The sequence below is a fragment of the Salminus brasiliensis genome, chromosome 12 (assembly GCF_030463535.1).
Source record: "Salminus brasiliensis chromosome 12, fSalBra1.hap2, whole genome shotgun sequence".
Classification (NCBI taxonomy): Eukaryota; Metazoa; Chordata; class Actinopteri; order Characiformes; family Bryconidae; genus Salminus; species Salminus brasiliensis.
Window position 1 is genome coordinate 31,225,895 of NC_132889.1, and position 26,470 is coordinate 31,252,364.

The 26,470-nt window shown below is 42.7% G+C and overlaps 1 protein-coding gene across 1 annotated transcript; it reads left to right on the top strand.

Annotated features, from left to right (window-relative positions):
• The first annotated feature begins 1,998 nt into the window (after positions 1–1,998).
• Positions 1,999–19,971, top strand: stk17al (serine/threonine kinase 17a like). Its single transcript, XM_072694207.1, has 7 exons — positions 1,999–2,387; positions 7,883–8,095; positions 13,792–13,936; positions 15,425–15,551; positions 15,954–16,002; positions 16,285–16,464; positions 18,401–19,971. The coding sequence occupies exons 1-7, from the start codon at positions 2,275–2,277 to the stop codon at positions 18,666–18,668; spliced, it is 1,095 nt and encodes a 364-aa protein (XP_072550308.1). The 5' UTR covers positions 1,999–2,274; the 3' UTR covers positions 18,669–19,971.
• Positions 19,972–26,470: the final 6,499 nt, after the last annotated feature.

The following is a 26,470-nucleotide window of genomic DNA, read 5'->3' on the forward strand; positions in this document are numbered from 1 at the left end:
TAATTGGACAAATGTTTTCCAAATATTCTGTAAAGCTTGTCAAACAGCTTCTAGAAAAGAATGCATTTCTGGGTAGAGCAGGGATAGGTAAATTCCAGTCACTCCTGAGTATGTAATGGAATTTTTATTTATTAATAGCTTTCCGGACATCCCCAAATCTCTGCTTTTAAATACACTAAACCCAACAGACCTGTGGTCGCTGTGGTGTGTTACGAGGATTGGGGGGGGGGGGTGGATATTGGGGGGGTAGCTCATTAACCGTGTTAGTTTGGGGTTAGTTTGGGGTTCCGTCATTTTGTAATGGTGTCCGAAAACCTAGTGCAGATTTATAGTAAGATAAATAGTGTCCAATGTATGGATGCACCCTAGCGGAATGGAGTACCCATAATTCATTGTGTTGTTTAGTTTAAGGATTCACATGTAGCTTCTCACGTTCTTACAATGTGGTTCATTAGCCTGCCGAATTCTGGTCCCTGGAATAACATGTAGGGGATAGAGAAGAGGGTACAGTTTCAGACTCAGCTTCTCAGAGGCAGGTCATGACCCTCTCTGTCTACTGCTACAGCGTATGTGTCTGTCAGCTGGCTACCAAAATGACCCCCCCCACACACACACACACACACACACACACACACACACACACACACACAGCCCAGAGTGTCTGATGATGAGGTGACACATTTCTCATGGTGGACAGTGGTCGGCATGACTGACTCCACAGGGCAGTAAACACAAATGACCTAATGAGTCTCAGGATTCCACCCATGCCTTCCTCTTTTACAACACCCCTTCCCCATTCTCTGTCTCATTCTTTCACACGCGCGCACACACACACACACACACACAGACACATAACATACATACATACACACACACACACAAAGGTTCTCCTCTGGCATAATCGTATCCACTCACTTTCTGTCTACTTGATCTAAACTTTTTCACCACATCAACATCCTTTCTCGATCACAAAGTGGGGCCTCTTTCTATTCTGACACAAAGGACTGAGAAATGTGATATTTCTGGATTTTACAGGTCCTATTTCGTTCTGCACCGATGTTGGCCTAGAATATCTATTCTGATGTGCCTCAGGTGGTGTGGCTCTGTTTCAGACTGTTATAGTATCCAACTTATGTAATATGTGTGTGCGTGTGTGTGTGTGTGTGTGTGTGTCTGTGGGTGTGGATGTGCGCTTGCACGCATGGTATGACTGGAACCAGGTGCTTGACAGGTCAGGGTTTGGCTCAGTTCTGCTGCCAGGGCAGTGACAAGTTCATCAAGTGCACATATATGCATGCACACACACACACACACACACACACACACACTGACTTTCAGTCATAGTTCTTTAAGCACTTAAAAGCTAACATCACTCCAGTCCTCTCAGCTCAGGAAAATTCAGGGATCTGTGACGTTTTCTCATTTTTGAAATATTTCCATATTAATAAATAATAAGCATACAACCCCAACACCTCTCACTCACTGAAGCACTATGCTTTCTTTTTAACTCACACATACACTCACATACAGATAAATATGTACATATGTATACATATATATATATATATATACACACACACACAGACACGCACTATTTCATCTCTGTATATATATTTGTATATTTGTATTTTGTATTTTTTTGGCTTATATTTCTATATTTTCATATTTTTATATTTTATTCTTTAACTTAAATGTAACTTATTCTATTTTTTTGCACTTTTGCACTTTACTTCATTAAGTTAAGGTTTAGTTAAGTTTAAATGTAGATTTTTATTGTATAGCTTAGTTATACTGTGTATGACTATGTATGTGACAAATAAAATTTGATTTGATTTGATTTGATTCGATTGCTAATTCAGACAGCCATGGCCCCGCCCCCGCCCCAGTGATTACTTCTAATTGGCCAACCAGTGCGATGCCACAGCAAAGGGGCGTGTCTTGTCGTAAAGTTCTCGCTGGTGCGCGCACATGTCTTCACTCTCAAGCCGCTGCGTGTTCGCGAGCACACGCTGCCTCTGGGTCTCTGCTCTTTTTCCATTCATGGACTAACAGCCTTCTGCAGATATGCTCTAATGCCATTGCCTGCTGTCCACAAGTTAGTCGACAGTATCCACACGTCTGTGCTGGTCGTTTTTACTCCAGAAGGCACCAGCTGAGCTGAATATCTCACAAATTACTCTCCTCCATTCACGAAGCCACTTCTGTGGCTTCAGCTGATAGATTTAACGACTCACCTTTATTCTTCTGAAGTAAAGCCACCTCCTCAGGACTACAATGCCGGACTCCGCTATAGTGAACAAGAACGGAATGGTGACGGAGCCCCAGACGAGAACACGGATGGACCCGTTTACTGACAATTACGACCTCGTCGGCAGAGAGCTTGGCAGGTGAGCCTGATGTTTTTGTGCATTTCTTTTTTATTTACACGTAATATTAAATTGTCATTAGCATCAACGAAATGCAGTTAATGTATCCACCGGAAGTGCAATTAACAGCGCAATGCAATTTCTGCAATCCCATTAAGGTTTGTTTTGGTTGTTGGAAGTTGGAGAGGGTTTAACTAGCTAACAAACGTGGTGAATAAGCCTCTTTAATTAGAGCAAAAATTGCTGCCAGCTGGATTGATCCACATTTGGCTGTGGGGGTCATACTCCTGCACGTGTAGCCGCTAATCGAGGTGGCCGGGGGTACTATTTGGCTGTTGGCAGTGTTTTTTTGTTTCCCACCCGTATTCCCGTAGTGCAACAAGTCCCTCCTCCTGCACTGGTTTGGTAGAATGGCTGTGAGAACGAGCTGAGAGCCAATAGTAGCGCCGGTGGTGGTTACTTCTAGCCAATCCTGGCCAAGGAGGGCGGGGCTTGTCGGAATACGGGTAGGAAAAGAATAAACAACGCTGATTAGCATAAGCGGTGGATGTTTGCAGCACGTGAAGGATTTAAGCTTAACTTAATGAGCAGTTAAGTTAACAAAGAATGCAAAATATTTGTATTACAATATATTAACGCCTATTGTGATCTTATTACGGTGTTTTTTTCGGTGGAGCTGTATTGGCATTAATTACTGTTTATTTAAGCGACAGATTGGCAGGACTAGCTGGCTACTCTAAGGGCTCTTCAAGCTCTTTTTTTTATTATTATTATTATTATTATTTATTTTTTTAGCATCTCTGAAAATAATCATATGTTTATGTGCACTTATAATTATATTTTATAATTATAAAATATAATTATATTTTATAATTATAAAATATAATTATATTTTCTTATATTTATCATATTTTTAGACCAAAGGGACGTGATAGTATGTGAAACTGCCGTCTCACTGCCGTCAGTAATGCATTCAGTAGTAGCTATATTGGCTATGTAGGCTGCAGTGGAGTAGTGTAGGGGTTGGTGGTCTCAGGTGTTTCCCTTCTCAGTTTCATGTCTGCTCTGCAGAGTTGTATAAACCTGCTGAAAGTTTAAAGGGTCAGACCAACAAATATTCATCATACAGTATTTGCTAAATATCTAACGCTCAACAGAGTCGTCTCAGATGAGCAACTGCTGGTTTGAGAGCAAGGTCTGTTCCAGTCCAAGTCTGGCCACCTAACTTGCTTGGAATGTTCCTTTCCTCTGAATAAAACACATTCATGACACCACATGCATGGGTCACAAGGCCTGCTGTTCTTTATATAACCCACACCGTCTGATTTTCTGACCAGATTGCTGCTTTCAATTGAAGAAGGAATACAGATCTGTGGAGAGATTGTGCCTTTTAGCTCACGCACGGCTTCAGTCCGCCTGTCAAAATGTTCTGCATTCCTGCGCTCAAACATTTCGTAAAACTGCTACACGCAGACGGACAGCACGCTGCGCCACACGGACAGATGTTTTATCGTTTTAAGATCACACGGTGTAGGATAAAGTTCCTTAGAAGTGGAGCTCTCACTCAGTCTGCTGTGTGTTTTTAGAGGCAGATTTTTGCTCCTTGTGCAGAATTCCCATACAGATGGTGATGTTTTGGAGACTGTTGAAGAAATTTGTTGATGCGCTTGCCTTTGTTTGGATCTGGAGGAAGGAATCTACCTTGGTATTTACCTAAATAAATAATTCAGGTCAAAATGCCTAATATTGCTCACCGTGTATGAAGGTGAAAAGCCTCCAGGTTTACAGCGTTTCACAAATGACATAATGGTTATTAATGGCAGACACTATAAAGGCATTATAAAGGAAATGTTTGGTTAAGCAGCCCTTTTAGCAGACCTTCCTCATAGTGTTCCTATGCTCATAACTTGTATGATTTGATGGGTCAGGTGAGTCAGATTAGGACTGGAACTGACCTGTGCTGACTGAGATGATCTCCAGGAACAATGCTGAGCTCCTTAAAGGGGAATTCCACAGATTTTAAAAAATTTCTGCATAGTTGAACCATTGACATGTAAACAGTCGCTCAGACTGGTAGTGAAATGGGGCATTGTATGCAAGCCTGCCGACTCCGATTTGCTTAGTGGTGGTGATGGCAACCAGGGAAATTTTTTGATGTTGTATATGTACTGGTTTTTGTTGGATACGATTGTGCATTAGGATGCCCTGCGTGTACCTAAACCATTTCTCCGAGGTATTATTAGCAGTGTCTCAGCCATCAGGGACTGTTTTGCTAACCATTTTTTTGCAGTAGCTTTCTATTGAACTGACTGTCTGCAGAGAAGTCCTTCACTATAGACCCTTGTGGGTGTCCCACTTTCTAGTGTTACATAAGTGGGGTGGCCTGATTTCAGCTTGTGGGACTTTTTGGTGGAGTGTGTCATTTTTAGGAACTTCCCCAGAGGATCCTTAAATGAGTTTATCCTGTCCCAAATTCATCTTCCTGTGCATGCAGCTGGTCAGCTGGTGCAGAGCAAAACTAAGTAAAACTAAAGCTCTTTAAAACGTACGGACAATGTTGGAGGGCATCAAACGTGACCCAACTTGAATGGGTCAAGCTTTCGAGGGAATTCAAGATGTCTTCATATATAGTGTGGATTTGGAAATACCCTGTAGCAACCGGAGACGAAACGATATATCGGGGTCCAGTTTCAGCATACACAAGTCTAAGAGACAAAGACTAAGAGAGAAAAAAGTGCCACTGCTGGTCTAGTTTCAGGCAGGATGCACTACCACTGCTGCATCAGGGTTCTGTAACCGCATCGAGTGTCTGTTTCCTGTCTATACTGTGAATGAAGACATCCTTTTAGAGTTTTAAGTCCTCTGGAGTCAACCCAAGAGTCAATTAGGGACATTGTCTGTATGGTTTTCTGCATTTTGGAAACTTCATAGTAAGTGTGTATTAGAAAGGGTTGAAAAGCCTGTAAGCCCATGGGTGACTTTCTAGCACGACGTCCCTGCCTCCCACAACTATTCATGTGCATACTACCGTAGAACCCTAAACGGTGTCATGGTCTTCAACGGTTTCAACACAGGGTTAAGGTTTTAGTAAGTTATGATCACAAATGTCATGCCCTTTCACCTTTAGTCGTCTTTCTTAAGAAACATCCCCTACTGCAAGAAACTCTGCATTCTTTGTTTTGGCCTCTGCATTCTTCCACCTCTTAGGTGTCTCCGGGAACCCAGAACTTGGGTCATCCGAACTTGACCTCCCGCTCTCTTCAACTGTTTTCATCTGCCCTCAAAACAAAAAACCAAATGTGGCTCCGCTCAGTATGTGGGTAAATTAGATGCTGGTTGGAAGAGAATGCGTGGCGATTCTGTGTGTATGTGTAGTGTTTGGGATCACGATAAGTTCCTCATGTGCCGAGGTAACGAAGCCTGACAAACTGGCAGGGCTGAAATTCCTTGCTTGTGCCAAGCGCCTCAGGCGTTGAGTCATTGCACTGGGCTGCTGATGAATGCTGGACACCAAATGACTGGTCACGTACCAAATAACTGTTCCCACAGTACCTCCTTTGGTTCTGCCAACCAGAACCAGAACCAAAAACACTTAGTGGTTCAATCATTTCACAAATGGGGTGATGCTGTGGCTCGAACCCTTTGCGGTTTGTGTGCTTGCTTGTGTCCTCATGTACACTTCAGGGTCCCACAAAGCTTACTTGCTCTTAAATGCCATGGACAAAACACAAGCAGCAGTACAATCACAATACTAGTCATTTTTGCGATACACAATTGCCATTAGTTTTTAAGCAGAATAATTTACATTGGATTTTATTAACACCTACATGTGTCCGTATTTGAAGTTGGTCAGTTGGTTAATTGGTTGGTTAGAAAGCTCACTTTTAGAAAAGCTCAGGCTTTTGCCTGTATGAATGGTGATGGGAGCTCCTGTTACATTTTAAGTGTGGTTGAACTACACAGTAGACCCAGTGAGGGAGACAGAGAAGCAGTTATTTGTTGTAATGATAAAGTGGGTGGTCTCTTGTACCCCCCACATACACACACACTCTCTCTCGTAGATGCACTACAGCCGTGTCTTATTGTAAGGATTCCTAAAGAGGAGGCGGGGAAGGCAGGACCAGAAGCAGTTTGTTCTTTCTGCTGTCAAACAAGAGACGGTCCAAATTGGCTTGTCTGTCATTGTCTTTCTGCTTGTATATGCAGAGCTATGGCCTCGCTCTTGTTGAGTAGTTGCTGAGGTGTTAAGAGGGTGCATGGACAGGACATCATTTATGGTAAACGAACATGTGCATGTGAGTGGGGAGGAAATCCTCCAGACCCTTCAACTGTCACTCTGTTATCTTGAGTATGAGACAGGCCTAGCAGAAACTGAGAACGTTGGAGAAAGGCTGTGGTAGAAGGAAAGAGAAGGATGTAAAGAGACTGTAGGTATGGATTTAGGGGTGTTAAATCTGAGTAGTCATGTTATTAACCAAAAAATCTACCAATAGTTTTGTTGTTTAAAGCCACATTATGTATTATTATCTTGCATAATGCTGCTTTAAACAAGGTTTTTGTAAAAGGCAAAACCATAAAAACGAACATGGTTAGGGTTTCACTAGGATGTTCACTAATGTTTTGTTGTTGTTTTTTGGGGGTGGGGGGGGCAGGTCAATCTGAAAAGCCTTTAAAAAGAAGAATAATATAACATGTATATATATTTTTATAGTAATTATAGTGAAATGGAGAACATTTAGGCAACATCAAATGGGCATCAAATATTCATTTATTTAATTTAATCGATCACTTTTCAATAAAATGTTAATCGTGACAGCCCTCCCTCAGTGATGCCAGATGGAGAGACTATAATGTGTAATTGTCAAGTAGAACTGTCTGTGGGTGTGAACTGAACAAGTCTACTGTTCCTCTTTCTGAGGTAGCCTACTTGTTGCTGAGAAATTCTGCAAGCTTGACCTCATCAGCGGGTTATCCCTCCTCATTGCTGTAATTATGAGAGCGCTGTAAATGACAGCTCACTGATGGCTCCAAATTATGAGGCTGGTTTGAGTCATTGTGGTCAGCAGGCGAGTCGTTTGTCATCTGTGTGTGGGGAAATGTCTGCTGCTGATGCAGCTGACGGTTCACTTCCCGCATGCAAAAGCACGCGATCGACCTGTTTTTTGCAAGCTTCGGTGGCCAACCATGTACTGATTTGGGTTAACTGCTGATAGCACTTCATGGGACAGGTATTTTTCTGGAAGCAGACTATTAGTTTTGGAGTCCATTACGTCTGTATTGACAGTCTGAGTTGAACAAATGTTGTAGTCTAGGATTAAACCTGACTATAGAGTCAGCTTTTCAGCCAAGGATCACAGACAGCCAAAGAACCTAATTTAACTGGCACCAGCAATTCAGTTTTTTTCAAGCTCTTGAAGATGCACCCCCATGAATAAAAGTTGGATGGCCATATGCTTGAATGGTTACCTAGAAAGCAGTGATGGACTAATGTCTGGTTTTTTTTTGTCTCCCTCCAGAGGGAAGTTTGCTGTGGTGAAGAAGTGTGTGGAGAAGGCTACAGGCAAGGAGCACGCCGCCAAGTTTCTGCGGAAACGACGGAAGGGAAAGAGCTGCCGCGAGGACATCATGAATGAGATTGCTGTGCTGGAGTCAGCTAAGGCCAACCCGTACGTAGTGGGGCTGCACGAGGTGTACGAGACCAGCAATGAGATCATCCTGGTGCTGGAATGGTAAGGGGTGTGTGTGTGTGTGATGAGACCTTGCACTGCTACGATTTCTCTGGTCTGACATACACTATATGTCCAAATGTTTGTGGACACCCCTTCTAATAAATTCCTTCAGCTACTTTAAGTTGCACCTATTGCTGACACCAATGTGCAAAAGCACAGACACACAGCTTGTCTAGTTCCTGTAGAGAAGATAAACATGAACCTTTTTTCAGCCAGGCCAGATGTGGGCTAGAGCGGTATAAAGCCCCTCAGCATTAAGTTGTGGTGCAATGTCAAAGCAGGATCAGCTCTTGATTTCAGAAGAAATAAGAAATAATCAGCTGATGTCTCAATACTTTTGTCTGTATAGTGTATATCAATATTATTTGCAAAAGCCTTGAGCTCAAAGTCTGGAGTTGGGGAAACACTGCTGTAAGACAATTAAAAAAAACCCCTATTAATAAGGCTTGAAATTCCTGTGGACCTGAATCAGTGTGTTGAGGTAGAGAAAGCCCCTATAGAGGGGGCCCTGTGGCCTACATGATAACTGCTGTAGTGTGCTGTTACTTATTTTGGGTAAAATCCGTAACTAGTGCGTTCCACAACATCTGTACGTCTTAAATAGTAGACATTGTAGGCATTGCTTTTAGCCTTGTGAATGGTGTTTTCGACCACCAAAGCCCTGGAGTGCACTACTCTGCTGGTCTCGGAGGATGTTCCAACTCCGTAACCACAAGAAATCAGAGAAAGAGTAAACTCAAAATAACCTCTCCCCCACGAGAGTCCACTGTTCCTCCACTGCTTTTCCCTCAAAAGCTTGTCCCGAATCCAGCCCAAAATGGTCTCCATCTCTTCATCCTCCCATCCTCTCCGTAAGCCCCACTCAATCTCTGGATTTAAACCTAATACTGTAGCATTCCAACACATGACCTGATCCTTCTAGCTATTGTATCAGTGACTGTATCTGGAGACGTTTATGAGGGGTGTAGATGTGAACACTGCACAACAGCCTTTTTCACTTCAGAACGTGCTGTTATGTGGAACTCCTGGCGGGAGATCAGTTTGAGGAGCTGATACCAGCCTCTAATGAGGTGGAAATGAGAGGCCATTAACCCTGAAAAACATGAACAACATCTACCAAAACACCCCCTTCATCTCACCATCTCTCTCTCTCACTTTTTTTCTTTCTTTTTTCTTTTTTTTTTTTTTTTATTTCTTTTCTTTTTTTTGTTGAGGTTTGTGTAGATTTTCCCCTCATTGTCAAAGACTGTAGCACTTTCACAAACGCTGCACTTCTTCTGTCAGTTTTTGCAGTGTGTGTGGATGTGTACACACAGGATGCTGGCTGGTGAGTGACGAAGATTTGGAGAAATAGCAGATTGCATCTGTCTGTCTCTCAATGAAATGAGAGAGGAAAAAAAGAACACTTCCTGAGCCAGCTTCTGCTGAAAATCAGCTGTGCGTCAGTTAACAGCTTCACACACACACACCCCCCCCCACACACACCGCAGCGACACAATGACTTCTCTCATTACCTTATTAGGAAGGTGTCACTTTCTCAGTGGCGCACTGACTTGATGTACCATCGTGTGTGTGCGTGTGTGCGTCTGTCCCTCTCTACATCATTTTCTCTCTTTTCATCATGTTTCTTTTGTCTTTCACACTTTGCCTATTTCTTTCTTTGCCCTGTCCCATCTAACTCTCATCTCTGTCTGTCTGAATGTTTGTTTATTTCTCTCTGTCTTTCTTTTTCTCAGTTTGCTTGTTTCTGTCTCTTGCTCTCTTGTGTGTGTGTGTGTGTGTGTGTGTGTGTGTGTGTGTGTGTGTGTGTGTGTGTGTGTGTGTGTGTGTGTGTGTGTGTGTGTGTGTGTGTGTGTGTGTGTGTGTGTGTGTGTGTGTGTGCTATTTGATTTAATTAGGCAGTTGAATCTTCTTTCATTTTTTTCCACCTGCCCTGTGAGAGGCGTGGGTTTGTTTTATGGTAGAACCAGAAGAACCAGAGAGCCAGAACAGGGAGAGCGAGAAAAAGGGAGCAAGAGATGCAGAGAAATAATGTTCCATTTCCTGTGGCTTTTCTCACAAGGCTTCTAAAAGCAGCGCAGCACAGAAACACACAGACGCACACAGGCCTGCAGCCACAACCACATCCTCAGTGCAGCTGCTGAGTGCAACGAAAAGTAGCACACTTTTTATCTTGCCCTTTAAATTTTAAAGCCAGGACACTGTGGCACTGAGACAAAGCCCTTACGATTCTGTGTGAACGTGACCGCTTCACCAGAAACCTAACCACAGTCGAATCAGGTCATGGCTTGCTCCCTGATCAGCGTTGGGTTACCTTTTTCTGGTATACTTTGGGCTACCACCTCCTCATCCTCAGCACACTTGTTGTGCCACCAATGCAATGAGACTGCGCAACTGATATGCTTGGAGGAAAGCGCTGGGTACGCAGCTCTGATGCATCAGCTAGCGGACACTCATGCTGACCAGCATCATGCTGAATTGATGTGTGGGAAGAGAGCCAATTGTGCTCTCTCTTGGGCTCTGGCCAATCCTTTGAACCAATCCATTGATCAAAGTGGCAGCATCTAGTATCCACTGGATAACTCTGCGCTCTATTATGTAGCATTTTACCTTTAAAAGCCTTCAGCTTGTCCAGAAATGCATGTGAGAAGTGTGTCCTTTAAGGGTGCAAATTACTCTTCCCAACTTTAGGGGGTGCTCAGGAAATATCATTTCTCACATGATGCTGCTTCAGAGCCTGTTTGGATGATTTGGCCAAACCTAACCAGAATAGACTAAAAAAAAGCCCTTCCCAGTCTACCGTTCTGAGTCTAGTCTTGTAAACAACCTAGTTGAGTCCAACATGAACTGTTCATACATTTAGTTTCTGGACTGACAGGATTTCTGACCTCCTCTCACCTTTCTCTCGGATGACTAATCTGTTATTCATTCCTCTTTAATTAAGAACCAAAACTTCCCCCATCACTCCCTCTCTCCTCCTCGATCACTCCGTCTTTTTTCTCTCTGAACTCCTTAATCATAGCCTGGCATTAGCTGATCTCTGACAAGCCTTATGTAACTTCTTCACTACCACGCTTTCATCCTAGTCACCTGCCTCCTAACTCTCTCCTTCATCCCTCTCTCCGCTCCCTCCAGCAGATTAATGATGCGTTCTGCAGCTTTTTTGACCCTTTCAGCTGCTGCAGTTGTCCAGACTAGCTAGGCTACAGACCTCCAGTGTCCCGTACTGACCAAAGTCAACTTTGAAGAAGGGTAGAAAGCTATTCAGACTGGAAGGCTGTTCCCCTGGTGAAGTCGAGTCCTAATATTCCCACCTGAGGGTTTTTTTTTTTTTTTTTTTCGTCCTGGTCAGTTGAAACCCTTTAATTGTCTGTAATTGCAGTGCTTTGTGTTGAATACTTTGGAGCATTATACAGCTGTTTCAGGCATAGAAACTTTCCTGTGGTCTGAACTGGGGTTCTGCTTTTTCAGTAAAAGGTGAAGCTCGCATGATTGCTGCCGTCCATACTATAAAATAGAATAAAGGCACTACAAAGGTTTCTTTGAGAAATACCACAGAACAGCCACATTTGGTTCCATAAAGAGAATCCTACATTTTTGTTAAAGCGATGTGATTGTGTAAAGAACTGTGAAGGTCTTCATACTCGCACACATCTCTACTACAAAAGTGGTTCTTCTATGGGATCACTGAAGGAGCCCTTTATAGTCCCTCTGTGTCTGTGTCTCGGAGAGATAGACTGAGGTAATAAAGTAAGCATAAAAAATGTGATTCAATGCAAATCCGTTTTTTTTTTATTTTACTACGTTGTCAGTGGAAGCCATAAATCAAACCTGGACCAGATATCCGCATTTTGAATGTTTTGAGTTTCCTGTCTGAGTTTCTCTTCTAATGAGCATAAGAACTACTCACACCAAGCAAAGTAGTATGTTTACAGTAGGTTAGGGCTATACTAAAGATTTATTGAAGTATGTATATGTATGTATCTCACATGTTTTTCATTGGACAGCAACGATGTAATCTGTGTTTAAAATGAATCAAAATAAACATACACTTATTTTCCATTCTAAGCTAGAGTATTTAAATTATTATCCAGAATTAATTACACAGTGTACAGAGCAGCTACAGGGTTCAAACCATGGACAACTAAGAACAGACCATAATTGAGAGGTTTTTCATTGAACAGCAGAGATGTTGAATTGATTTTAAAGCATTATGTATGTAGGAGTTAGTATCTTTTGCTCCTGGGCTGTATACAAATTCTGGTTTGTATACACTGAACACTTGAAAATTGCATCGTGGCAAGCTGAGAGATGCAGCTATCCTGATTAATTGATCTTTCAGGATTTTACACATATTGCACAGTTCTGGCAGGAGGCCATTTGTGTATTTAAGGTAAAAATGCTGCTTAAAGTAGTCATATGTAGGGTATATGAGAACCTTTAAACTCTTAAAACTGGCCTAAGAGCATACAGATTCACAGGATATTCCATCAAGTTTGTGATTTGTTTACTGGGTCAGGTCTTCAGTGGACTGGACCCCCCCCCCCATAGTCCCCAAACAGGAACACAAGCTCCTGGTTCAAATGAAAGGTGATTGCCATTCTGATAAGCCATGCTGAGTACCCCAATTATTTACACAGCTGGAACTGGAATTATGTAACAGTGCACATACACGCATGCACGCAGGTCTGAAATCCCGTGCACATGGCTCTCATTGCCCTTCCTTTCATCGCCCAAGAGCACATCCAACAGCAAATCCCCGTAGGCACGGTAACCCATGGCAAGGTTATGCAAGACGCCGCCTGAACTACCCCATCCTTCACCTCCTGAAGTCTCCTCTAATGTGGTAATTGGGCATCTTGTTAAGAAGGTGCAGATGACAAGGTGGGGGGGGAGGGGGGTATCTAGTGTGAGCTGGCTGGGTATCGGGGAGAATAGATGTGAACTGCTAAAGATGCTCTTTATACAATTTGAATGTGTCAAAAGGATTAATATTGTTAATGTTATAATTCTTACTTTTATTTTTTCCTCTGAATCAATGAGTGCTGTTCATCAAGTATGCCAGGTGCCTTTAATAACTCCACTCTCCAAGTGCAGTCCAGTGACTTGCTTTTTGATTTAATCCTCAGACACTTTAACAATAAACTCTAGACTGAAGTAGTTTTATTACATTGTGCTTTATTGAGATTAACAATACCGATAGGTAGCATTTATGGTCAGAACTGTTCTAGAAATCTTTGGTTATCACAGTAGGCCAATGACCAGCAGGTCCTGCCCTCCTATTAGAGCCCATAAATCTGGGGTAATTACAGCCCTTGCTGTTTTTGGGTGGGGGTATTGATTTATGGGTAGGCGTTCTGTAGCTCTTGGCATGGGGTCGCAGTTGTGTTTTGAGTGTGTCTGCACTATTGCTGGGTCAGAGTGCTAAGGAAATGTTATGCAGTTTTGAAATTGTATGCGAGTATGTCGTTCTTGATTGACTGTAGGCTCTGTACTTCTGTAATGTTCTTCACACTCTTTGTCTGGGAGCTTTTGTGCGTTTTGAATGGCTGAAGGCCAAAAAGCATGAACATAACACTTCTGAGTAACACAACAATTGCTAGTGCCGCTCCATTATCTGATTATTGGCAGGTGGGGAAGCCTGGTCCAACAAGAATTTCTAATGTGTCTATCTCTATATCTTTATCTCTTTTCAGTGCTGCTGGAGGTGAGATTTTCAACCAGTGTGTCGCCGACAGCGACGAGGCCTTCACAGAGAAAGACGTGATCCGATTGGCTCGGCAGATTCTGACCGGCGTGGCCTTCCTTCACAAGAACAACGTTGTCCATTTGGACTTGAAGGTGAGCACGCTTGCACTGCACGTGTGTAAAAGTTCTCCTGACCTCTCTGCCGCACCAGGTCTCACTGTGTGGTGCCTTTACGCGTTCGGAAAAGAATGGGTTGCATAACAAACAGGAGCTGCGGCCCCAGATGGGGCGTCTGCTATTCGTTTTCTGGGTCCAATAAACCTTTAGTGTTGTCTTTCAGGCAGTCATTAAGCTTGTGTGGAAGGGAATGTGTTGCATAACAAACTATGGTGCAGTTGTCACTGCTGTCAAGGTTGCTCAGTTAAACTCAATGGAAATCTTTTGAATAAATCAACAGATTTATCTGGCCGCACACTGTTGTTTTGACTAGTCTGGGAGCTGACTTTTGTTCTGTCCCAAGCAAGAGCAGTGTCCAAAAGAAAAGCTACCCTAAATTTTGACTTATTGCAATTGTGTTTGTGCTGAGGATATTGAATAATGGACGTGATTCTAGCCTCCCATCTATAGATTTGCTTTATCAGATCAGAAAGCCTTGCAGACAGCATACCATACTGGAGACAGAGTGAAGGAAAAGCTTAAGGAGAGCAGGAAAAGAAGATTTATTAAGAAGATGAAAAAAAAAAAAAAAAAAAATAGCAGAGGAAAAGTCGTACCTTGTCCAAGTCATGCATCAGCTGTCTGTAGTTGGACAGACCAAGCAGCCAGGCCACAGATCGCTGGTAAATAGATACGTTTTAAGTACAAATTGCAACGACCAAGGAATGTTTATTCACTAGACTGTGTACCAGACTCTCGGAAAGGCCCCTTTAATTGACTTTCCCAGCATCTTTCTTGTCAGCATGTGGTTAAATAAAAAAACTAGAGGACGTCTGTGAACGAGAGTTGAGGAAAGTGCATGTGTGAACTGCACAGCAGTTTATTTTAAGGTCAGTTTAGTGTAGAAAGCCTCAGAGTAGAATGGCCTTGCTATGAACAATGAGTCATGAGGCAATCGCCATCATTTATCGTCAGTAGGACAGGTTCTAGGAAGATGTTCAGTACCATTTACAACTGTCAGGTTAACTGGAAAGACAATTCAAGGCTCAGTCTACATGGTAGGGTCAAATGTTTAGGCTGTCAGTCTGCATGACTAGGTCGCATGTAATGGCTTTTCCAAAGAACATCTTTAATTGTCCACCACACCAATCCGTCATACACTTAATCTTATGTAATTTGCTGCTGAAGGCTTTCGTTTTCCAAATAATTGCATGAAGCAGAGAATCGGGCGTGCTGCTACAAGAGGAATTTAACCCACGCAAGTAGATGTATCCGGCTTTTATGCAGAAACATACTTAACCCCATAAATGGGACAGTTTCAGTGCTCAAATGATTTAGCTAGTGTCTCGTTAACATTAATCTGGTCACTTTCCCAATGTAAAATACAACTGCCTGATTCACATGTCACATTATTGTTGTTAAATGTCTTATTGGTTAAATGTGTCCATTTTTAAACATTGCTGCTCTATGTTTTGTGTGTTGCAGCCTCAGAACATTCTACTGACCAGTGCCCAGCCGCTGGGGGATATCAGGATCGTAGATTTCGGCCTGTCGCGGCATGTGGACAGCACGTCAGAAGTGCGAGAGATTATGGGCACTACGGAGTATATGGGTGAGTCACTCCAGGAGTAATTTGGGAAGTATTCACTGTGAATCAAAGACCGGAGGGAGCACAGTTTAATTTGGACAGCAATTGCATATGGTTATGAATAAACTACTTGATGATTTAGCTAAATACTCTAGTCTGTTAGTTTGCGTCTGATGCTGTGTAATGCAGTCCAGTTTTGCTCCTGGTGATCTAGCTACCCTTCAAATGTTACACACCTGATCCAAGTAACAAAGGCCTTCAGGGGCATCTGAGTGTTGGAGTTGAAGGCATTGGATCTGAAATTTCCAGAGTAGTAGATCTCCAAGACCTCCAGGACCTGACTTTGTGTTTAGCATTTTTATGATCATTGTCTGTACAATGAGGAAATTACTGTTGTCAATTAACAGTCCTTTTGTTCCCCCGAAGCTCCTGAGATTCTGGACTATGAGAAAATCAGCACGGCAACAGATATGTGGTGAGTAAGAGTTCAGAAAGCAAGGGTGTGTGAGTGTGCATGTGTGAACTGCATGGCACCCATGCTTGTTTAGTGCTTTATGGGAATCTATTAAAGTGTGCCATAGCCTTCCTCTATGAACGTTCCTAGATAAAACCAATTGCCCTCATATATTGTCAATAGGATGACACATTTATAACACTGGGTGGATAAGTAAAGGCTGCCGGTCTGTATGACTAGGTGAGGTGTTTTCTTTTCCTAAGAAAACCTCTCCCCACTCACACTTCTTTTGTCCCTGTGCAGGAGCATTGGAGTGCTGACGTACGTGATGTTGACTGGGGAATCTCCTTTCTTGGGTGAGGACAAGCAGGAGACCTATCTCAACATCTCCCAAGTCAACGTAGACTACTCTCAAGACGTTTTCCATGGAATCTCTTCCCTCGCAGTGGATTTCATCCAGTTGCTGCTGTGCAAAAAACCAGAGTAAGTCAGGAGACTGTAGCAAGTACAAATGTAGTAGTCACTGGGTGTTTCAGTCCCCTTCCCCATGTCGGAATTTGAAATGGTTAAAAAGTTACTTTCCAAAGTAGTATCTCAAAATTGGCATATTTGACAGTAGAGATCTGCAGTTCCTGGGAAATGGCAGATTTATCCATTTCTTCATCCGCTTACTATAAATCTATCTAGGAAAATAGTCTTCTTGTGCTCCAGTTGCATGAGTGAGCTTACATAACCTGACTGATGAAGCTGTAGTACTTGGCTTTGTTCCTCTCAATGAAAAAATAAACACCGCATTCTAATCTCAGCTCTTAATCTCATTAAAATGCAATGGCCTCTTGGTTTCTAATGTACAGTGAGCTGACCCCATCGCCCTGCCGCTTTCCCACATTACTTTGGCTCCCTGCTGAAGCTGATGCACAGCGGTGGCCGCTTTGGCTGAGTCAGTGTGACTGATGGCAGCCCGGGTCCGTCACCATTTCGGCTTGACGAGGAATGATTGCAGCCCTTGTCGCTGATCCAGGGCCGTAATCCGCACTCACTAAAACTTTATGGCCACAGATCATCAGCGGTATGAGAGATGGAGAGGAAAAAGGAGAGAGGTTACAGCTATGTGGAAACATTCTTGTGCGTGCGAGTAATCCTGGAGCGAAGGGAAAAACCTGGGGAAAGGGGGAAAAAGAGATTGAGTTCTGAGATTTGAGGCTTTTGTGGAACCATTACAAAAAGCCAGCATCCATGGCCCCTGCGGTCATGACCCAGGTTTTTTAAGACACATTTATGGGGTGCTTCACCATAGATTTGGTTTAATGTGTTAATTGAAAATGGAAATTAACCTCAAGTAGGGCTGCTCAGTATGTCTGTGCCTCACCGATATTGAGCTCTATATGTAGCCTTTTCTTACACATGCTAATGCCACAGAGGTGACTAGAGCTTACTCGAGGGCACCTCAGTCGTAAATGCTGAGAAAGCAGAAAGAGCTGTTCCTTTACTTCCCACACCCCGTACTTCCTGCTGTTCCAGTGGATTGAACCGGTGACCTTCCGGGCCATGTCCACTTATGTCCTGTGTCCTTTTTGAGCATGATGTGAAGAGTCACACTGATTTGGTTTTTCTTTTTTCTTTTATACTTCTTCAATATTGATTATTATCCAGTTGTTTGACAACCTTCATTAAGTGTCCACCAATTACCACATTTGCAGTAAAATCACCATTTTTAACATGGCTGTGTGGGTATTTCTATTGTAAACCGATTCCCTGTCCCACAAAAAAAAATCTCTCCTAATCTAATCTGGCAGTTGTCAGAATTTCAAAATGAATGGACCAATAGAATACATTTTTGTTTTTCTTTTTTAATTTACATTTTCCCTTTCCTCCCCTCTTCCCCTGTAAAGTTGACCTTTTGGAGATGCAAGGTTGGAGATGCCTCATGATGTATTACAATTGAATACACTGCCTAGGAGATCCTTTTTCTCTAATGCTGGTTCATTCAAAGGCTTTGTTAAATGTTTTTGTGCACAGAAAACAGAATATTTGCGTAATGCCTTTGTTTTTAACCGGTCGTGACTCTAAAGTGGAATGCTGCAGCAGTGTAGTATTTCTGTGTGGCTTTTGTGGCAGATCACTTGCCGTAAACAGCAGAAAAAATATTTCCACTTTCAAGTAGTTTCAGACTGCTGACATTTAAACTGCTGTTATCCTGCTGACAATGCACCTAACTGCTGCAAGTTGTGAGTAATGTCCATTTATGAGGGCTACAGTGGAGGAGGATTGGAAGTTGATCAGGACTGGCTCCTCCAATCCCAATGTCCTCGGTCAGATTGGGATGTCAGTAATTCTGTCCATATGATACAGCCCTAACATCAGTCTGTTTTACTTGACCAATTATTTCTCACCAGTCTTCTCTTTTCTCTTTCTTTAGAAATCGAGCGACCGCAGAACAGTGCTTGAATCACCCCTGGTTGAACCAACACTCAGACCCCCACGATATGCCCACATCACTTGACGAACAGGAGGCCAGCCAATCTGAATCAGAGCCAGAGAGTCCCGCCCCTTCCCCAGAAATGCACGTCATCCCGGTGTATCCCACATGCCCCGGCCAGGGGGAACTGAAGACTGGCCGAGACACCTTCAGCTTTTCAGAGCCGTTTCCAACCCGGCCCGAAATAAAGCAAGAACTCATCTGTTAAGAGCTACAGATGTGGCTGCCGAATCAACAGAGGGCTGAGTAGCTTCTCCAGCCAATGAGGTTCTCCACTGTTGCACGCTAAGAACTTGCCCACACTGTTGTGAGCTGGTTTGCGTTTGACAGCAGTCCACTCAGGTGTTTTGGCCCAACTGTATGCATGTGTGTTGCTGGTGAAGATGCCGCGCTGTGAGTGTGTTTGGGTACTGTATGAGGAGGTGTGTTGACTTTCCCTTGTCGTTAGAGATCTATGCACTTTTGTGTGTGTGTCTGTCTGCAGTGGGAAGTGCATGTGCCATTAGCAAGCTCTTAATAAGGTATTTAAGTTATTAATAAAGGTTTTTTAAATATGCCACCATGGACTGTATCTTCAGTCTGAATTAAGCAAATAAGAGCTTGTACATGCATTCCTCTGCGGTCCGTCAGTGTAAATAAGAGCATTTGTGGGAACTGACCATTGGTGTGCTGGACAGAAGCTCAGGAAGAGCCGAAGTCTGGCTTATAAACCTCATCTGGAGATGACCTGAACTTTGAACATGGGAAAGGTCAATGAAGTCAAGGATGACAGCTGGACACACTTCAAAGAGAACTCTGATCTGATTGTCCGACTGACGCGCGTACCGATGAAGCGCCATCTGCCAAAGGATGGTCACCACTGAGGCGTGTGGGTGAGCTCAGAGATGATGTGTTCTGCCTTTTTCCTCCAGGATGGACCTATTTGAACTTTGCAGCAGGTCCTTCGTCTTCTGGGATGTTTTGAACAAAAAGTGTTGAATAGTATCTCTGAAGGACTGAATTGCAAAGTTTATGTTCAAGCACTTTTATAAAAAAAAAATAATAATAAAAAAGAGAAAAAAGTTTAACTTTACAAGTGCTACAATGTGGCAACATGCCAAAGACTTGTTAACATGGTTTAAAAAAGCACAGTTCAGTAGCGTTAGAGATGTTCACACCATATTCATATCCACACTCCACTACTGTAATCTGTTTCCATTACTGTTCCCCACCAGTTGCCACCACTTTTCCTTTCTGTAGACTTTCTTGAGACGTTTTGCTTTTGTTGCACAAGTTTTCATGTATAATACTCGTGTTTTAGGGGCTTTTCTTTTTCTTTTATCTGAACAACTTTTGTATGTAACCGGTTCACGCTCCTCAGAGCTACATGCAAGTATGGAGACTGACTCGTCCGTCTAACTTCTGCTAATTCAGAGTGTGCTCTGGGAGCTATGGGAGAGAATTTTTGAGGAGGAGTATATTATATAAAAAGTCGTTTTTTTTTTTTTTGTTTTTTTTTTTTTGTTTTTTTTTTGCTTTTAAAAAAGAGAAAAAAAAGAGTAAAGTTGTGTAAAGTATTTTTCTATTTTCCATTGTGTTTGAAGAGTGATATGTAAGAAAATATAAATATTGTTGTATTAATTTAGAATTTTATACTTGTTTCCTTTGTGCTTAAGGCAAGTTTGCACTTGTGTCCAAGTGGACATCTCTTTATGAATATTATTAGCATTGCTGGCAAAGTATTGAAAAATAATAAATGTACTTTTTTTAAATTAAAGTATGACTGTATTTATTTAATATACATACAGATCAACCATAACATTTTAACCTCCCCTGCCTAATATTGAGTAGGGCCCCCTTGTGCTGCCACAGCAGTTCTGACCATGCGAGGCATGTCCTCCGCAAGACCTCTGAGGGTGCCCTGTGGGATCTGGCACCAAGACGTTAGCAGCAGATCCTTTAAGCCCTGCGAGTTGTGAGGTGAGGCCTCCATGGACCACATCAGTGAACCTTAGGTGCCCATGACCTTGTTGGCCGGTTGGAAAAGTTCTGATCCAGTTTGGTTCTTGTCAAAGTGGTTCCGCAGTAGAACCTGTGCATTAAAAGCACACTTGTGATGAAGCAGTCATGCTGTTGGTTCATAACACATGACCTGTAGTGTTCTATTGCTTTTATACAACAGTTCAGAAAATTTAAGTGAAAATATTTTAATTTTAATGTTAGGATTTCTTTCAGACAAATTCTAGTTCCTTAGCTTGTTGCTACGTCACATCCTGCAGTTCCTTCTCCGGCTCCTTACATAGACCAGTTTTGTTATTGTGTACTCTTGTCTTAATCCTTTTAGTTTTGTTTATGTCGTTCCTGTTTTCTTCTCTCAGGGAATTTTCCTTACTTATTGGTTCATTATATGCTTTCTAGAAGAGGTACAGTGTCCATCATGGTGAAATAACAGCAGGGTTAAAACGCTTATCAACCAATCCGCTATATCTGTGCATAATGAGTAACCATACTCGAACCACAACAAATTCTATTGTCCTTCTCCAGAGTATCTCTTGGGCAAGTTGTAATGTAGCCACAGTGTGTTTAAATGTTAAATATTATGGTTCCGCACCTAGAGCCCATCGAGCTTCAAGTACGGCTCGGCTTGACCCGCCATCCCTCAAAATCCGTGGAACACAAGCGTCCAGGCTCTTTTCTGTCCTGCACTGAAGTGGTGGAATGAGCTTCCCTTGGGTGTCCGAACGGCCGAGTCGCTCGCTGTCTTCAAACGCAGACTGAAGACCCACCTCTTCCGAGAGTACTTGAACGAATAGCAGAGTACTATGGTCACCTTATTGTCTTGTGCTTAGTAATGTCTAAAGCTTGGAGGTATCTTTGAACTATTAGTCTATTCAGACTAGCTAAGGCTTTTCTTGGGTAAATAGCAAAGCACTTTTGTAAGTTGCTCTGGATAAGAGCGTCTGCTAAATGCCATAAATGTAAATGTGTCTGACTACTCAGAATCCTCTTTTATCATGTTTTATCATTGATACAAGCGTTTGAGGGGCTTTGTGGAGGTTCATAAGCGGCCTTTTGCAATCTGATTAGCCAAACATGAGCACAAACAACACCGGAAATTCCAGCCCCTGAGAGCAATGTTCTGCGTACTTCTATATATACACACACTCACATTCACACTCATTAGGAATGAACACTCACCGCGTACTCATTCTCCTACTTTTACTTTTTGTCTCTTGGTTGGTCTCTTCACTGTTAGACACACACAAATATACCGAAGTAAAACAAAGGAGAAGCCGGCTAATAATTTTTGCTTTAATGCGCCTTTCCTGTGAAGTTTGGCCTTCTTCCAGCACGCTCACACACACACACTCACACGGGTCTCAGGAGTTTCCGATTCCCTGGGGAATAAAAGGAACGTCCTGCTGTTTTTCAGCCTGGAATGTGAAATTTCTGATACTCTAGCGCACTCTCTCTCTCCTCCTTCCTCTTTCTCTTCTCCTCCTCAGCTGCTTCTTTTTATCCTGGATAGCTCATCCCCTAGTAATAGAGTTCGGGTAGTTTAGAGTTCTCCTGGTATTTCTCCTCTTGGCCGTACACTCTTACAAAATAAAAGGTGCTATGAAACAATTCATGGAACAATTCATGGTTCCATAAAGAGCAGTTTTTGTGAAACAGATCAGTAAAGAACCTTTACACTTCTTTAAACCTATAGAAATGACTTTATGGAACCAAAAATGGTTCCTTTTTAAGAATGTGCATGATAAGGTGTCCAAAATAATGGAAACACCATATGAAACAATTTGTATCACCCAACAACACTGGTACTACCACCCTGTCCATCAGTAGAAAGGGATAATTGTAGGACTACCACTGACCAGATATTATTTGGGTGGTTGACCATTCTCAGTATGGTAGTGAAGTGAACATGGTGATGGCATGGAGCTGTGACTGTATCATGCAGCAGTTTTGCTGGAGTTTTTACACACAGTCATCAAAGTCATTGCTGGGCTGAGAGGAGTCTGCCGACCAAAACATCCAGTAAACAGTGGTCCTGTGGTCAGAAACTGACCACTGATGAAGAGCTGCAGGATGACTAACACAGATTGTGCATGGAAAAAGGAGAGCTACACCCACTTACTGTACACCCACAAAGTAGATGTCTAATAAGGCAGCCGGTGAACGCGTATAAACATGTAGTCTTAGCCTGATACGCTCATACGTTAGTGTCAATGATGAGCCGAATATGGTCGACCACCCATAATGAGCAGTTAGTGGTGGTCCTTTTCCACTGATAGGTGAGATAGAGGGCAGCTGATTAATTGGTCAGCAACAGATGGCCTAAAGTCAGTAACTAAACCCACAAAGCCTACCTCTGTGGTGGGTCTACCTGATAAAACAGCCAGTGAGTATTCTGAACATCCTCTTTACATATGTGTGTGTGTGTGTGTGTGTGTTTATGGTCTGCCTTTTGTGACCCTGACTGTTTCATATGATACTGTAAAGTACGCCCACCACCTCCACTGACCACAATAACATAGAACATTCCTGGAAAAAAGGATTTGGGATTCAAAACATCTCTAAAGAGACGAGAATCCCAGGAGATCAGCGGCCTGAACTCCTTACCTAGCGTTACATAACCTAAAGACAACAGCATGGAGGCTTTTGTAGTGTAAGCTACAGAGAAGAGCTTGAATTTTGAAGTGATTGTATGCAAAACATGTCCGTGTCCAGTTTCCCTCATGTTGCTCTACATGTAGCTCATCAGCCAAGACACAAGATATTTAATGGTTAAGTTTAGTGCTTTTCTTCATTTCTCAAGTTCTCACTCATTTAGGCTCAGTTTGATTCAATCTGGATAAGTCACAGTCTTGAACTGGTCTTAAACTCAACAAAGGTAGACCACAGCCCTTTTTAAAACTTGCAGTTCGAGCTACACTATATGGACAAAAGTACTGGGACACCTGCTCATTGAAAAACTGTCTCTACTGTCCAGAGAAGAAGGCTTTCTACTAGATTTTTAGATAGTTTTAGATAGTTTTGCTGTGAGGATTAGTGAGGTCAGGATGTTGGATGGTCACCACCCCACTTCATCCCCAATTCCCCAACTCATCCCAGAAGTATTGGATGCAGCACCAACCATCATTCCAGAGAACACAGTTCCGCTGCTCCACAGCTCACTGCTGGGGGGGCTTTATACCCCTGAAGCCTACGTTTGGCATTAGGCATGGTGCCAATCTGCTCCAGAGAGTCCTATTTTAAAGGCAATGCTTCTCTATAGATACTAGACAAGCTGTGTGTGTGCATTTGCGCATTTGTGCCAGCAATGATGTGCAATTGCCTTCTCGCTGCCACTATTGGTCTACATATATCTGCATCTACATCAACCATTGGTCAAACTGGTTAAGCCCCACCTTCTCACCGCCACTATTGGTCTACATGTTTCTGCATCTACATCAACCACTGGTCAAACTGGTTAAGCCCCGCCTTCTTACCGCCACTATTGGTCTACATATATCTGCATCTACATCAACCACTGGTCAAACTGGTTAAGCCTGCCTTTTCACCACCACTATTGGTCTACATGTATCTGCATCTACATCAACCATTGGTCAAAATGGTTAAGCCCCGCCTTCTTACCGCCACTACTGGTCTATATGTATCTGCATCTACATCAACCACTGGTCAAACTGGTTAAGCCCCGCCTTCTCACTGCCACTATTGGTCTACATGTATCTGCATCTACATCAACCATTGGTCAAACTGGTTAAGCCCCGCCTTTTCACAGCCACTATTGGTCTACATGTATCTGCATCTACATCAACCCTTGGTCAAACTGGTTAAGCCCCGCCTTCTCACCACCACTATTGGTCTACATGTATCTGCATCTACATCAACCCTTGGTCAAACTGGTTAAGCCCCGCCTTCTCACCACCACTATTGGTCTACATGTACCTGCATCTACATCAACCACTGGTCAAACTGGTTAAGCTCCGCCTTCTTACCGCCACTACTGGTCGTCATGTATCTGCATCTACATCAACCATTGGTCAAACTGGTTAAGCCCCGCCTTTTCACCACCACTATTGGTCTACATGGATCTGCATCTACATCAACCATTGGTCAAACTGGTTAAGCCCCACCTTTTCACCACCACTATTGGTCTACATGGATCTGCATCTACATCAACCATTGGTCAAACTGGTTAAGCCCCGCCTTTTCACCGCCACTATTGGTCTACATGTATCTGCATCTACATCAACCACTGGTCAAACTGGTTAAGCCCCGCCTTTTCACCACCACTATTGGTCTACATGTATCTGCATCTACATCAACCACTGGTCAAACTGGTTACTGGTCAATGCCACTACTGGTCTACATATACTTGTTTCTACTTAAACCTCTGGGCAAACTGCATTCCACCACAGCTGATTGGCCACAGCCTAAAACTGGCAAATTGTATACATTTTTTTGTTTTATGTTTTTTTTTTTTTACATTGGGATGAAAAAGGTGGTAAAAGTTCAATGTTTTTTTATTTTTAATTTAGTAATGTAGGCTACTAAGGCTACATTACTAAGGCTTTATTAGTCTCTGTAAATAAGTACATGTTTATGGACTAATGTTGATTGATATAGCTCCCCAGTGTCTTTGAAAGGCGAGATATGGTCACCCTAGGTTAAGTTAAAACAACAGCAGCATTAACAAATAGCTACAGTAGCTCAGTCTCAGTAGTACGGGTTTGCCAAAGAGACTGCATGTGTTTTAGGGGATAGCAAGAAAAACAAGAATTCAGCAAATTAGCCAATGAGAGCCACTCTATCCTCACTCTCCTCCCCTCTCCTTTACTGTTGTTGAGTTTTTTGTCCTCTGTGCTGTGCTTCATTCATGCTCCCAGCTTGACTTCTTCCCAGTGTCTCCTTCCTGACCTTTGAGCTGTTGTGTCACTTTTCCTTGGGCGCAGATCCGACAGCTTGCATAACCGGGACATTCCTTTACGGCTCTGCTCCTTATTACTGGCTCATTAAGATAGGAGGGAGAGAGACAGATCATGAGGTTTAGGATGATGACTACTGAGTGCTAAGAGACAGGCTTCTCTGGTTCAGAAAGTGTGTGTTGTGTATCTCTGTTTCAAGTCACACATCATTTGCACAAAGCTGCTTATTGGAGTGCTTTGAGCAAGAGCTCTGAGGGTTTCATGTTCTGACAGGAGGGGATTCTGTTGAAATTAGGTTGCACAGTAAATGTAAAAACTGATGGCTAGGGCTTTAATCAAACGTACACTTCCTGTATATATATCTACCCTTACTTCCCATCATTCGGTCAGGATGTAAACATGTTTAATGTGGTTTGTGATACTGTATGACACACTGTTAAATATTAAAACTGGTACAGAGAATGAGGGTGAGGGTGGGGTCTAGTGCATTACTGGCTACTGAACAAGTAAAGGTAAAGGTGCACGTATTTGTCACTGTACAGTGTGGACTGTACAGCGAAATGTGTCCTCCGCATTTAACCCATCTGGTAGTGAACACACACTCACACACACACATGTGTTAGGGGCAGTGAGTACACACACACAGGTTTTTAGCAGGTTTTTTTTTTCCTTCTGATGTAAAGCTGCCATTTTAGAGGTACAAGGTTTTACTCCACATTGATCATATATACACTACACACATGAACCAGTTTGGCACCATGCCTAATGCCAGGCATGGGTTAGATTGGGCCAGAAAGCCCCCAAAGCTTTTGATTGAGCTGTGGAGCAGTGGAGCTGTGTTCTCTAGAATCATGGTCTGCTATCCAGTACTTTTGGGTTGAGCTGGGGAGTTGGGGATGAGGTGGGATGGTGACAGTTACTCCAACAAAATCAGGGTAAACTCTTTTATTTACACCATTGAAGAGACAATGAAAAGCAGGTGTCCCAATACATATAGTCTGTGTATGTGTGTGTGTTTATATATTTAGGCAAAACCTTTATCTTCAAAATTAGAAAAAATATAATATAATTATATAATCTTAATATAATTAAGATTGTT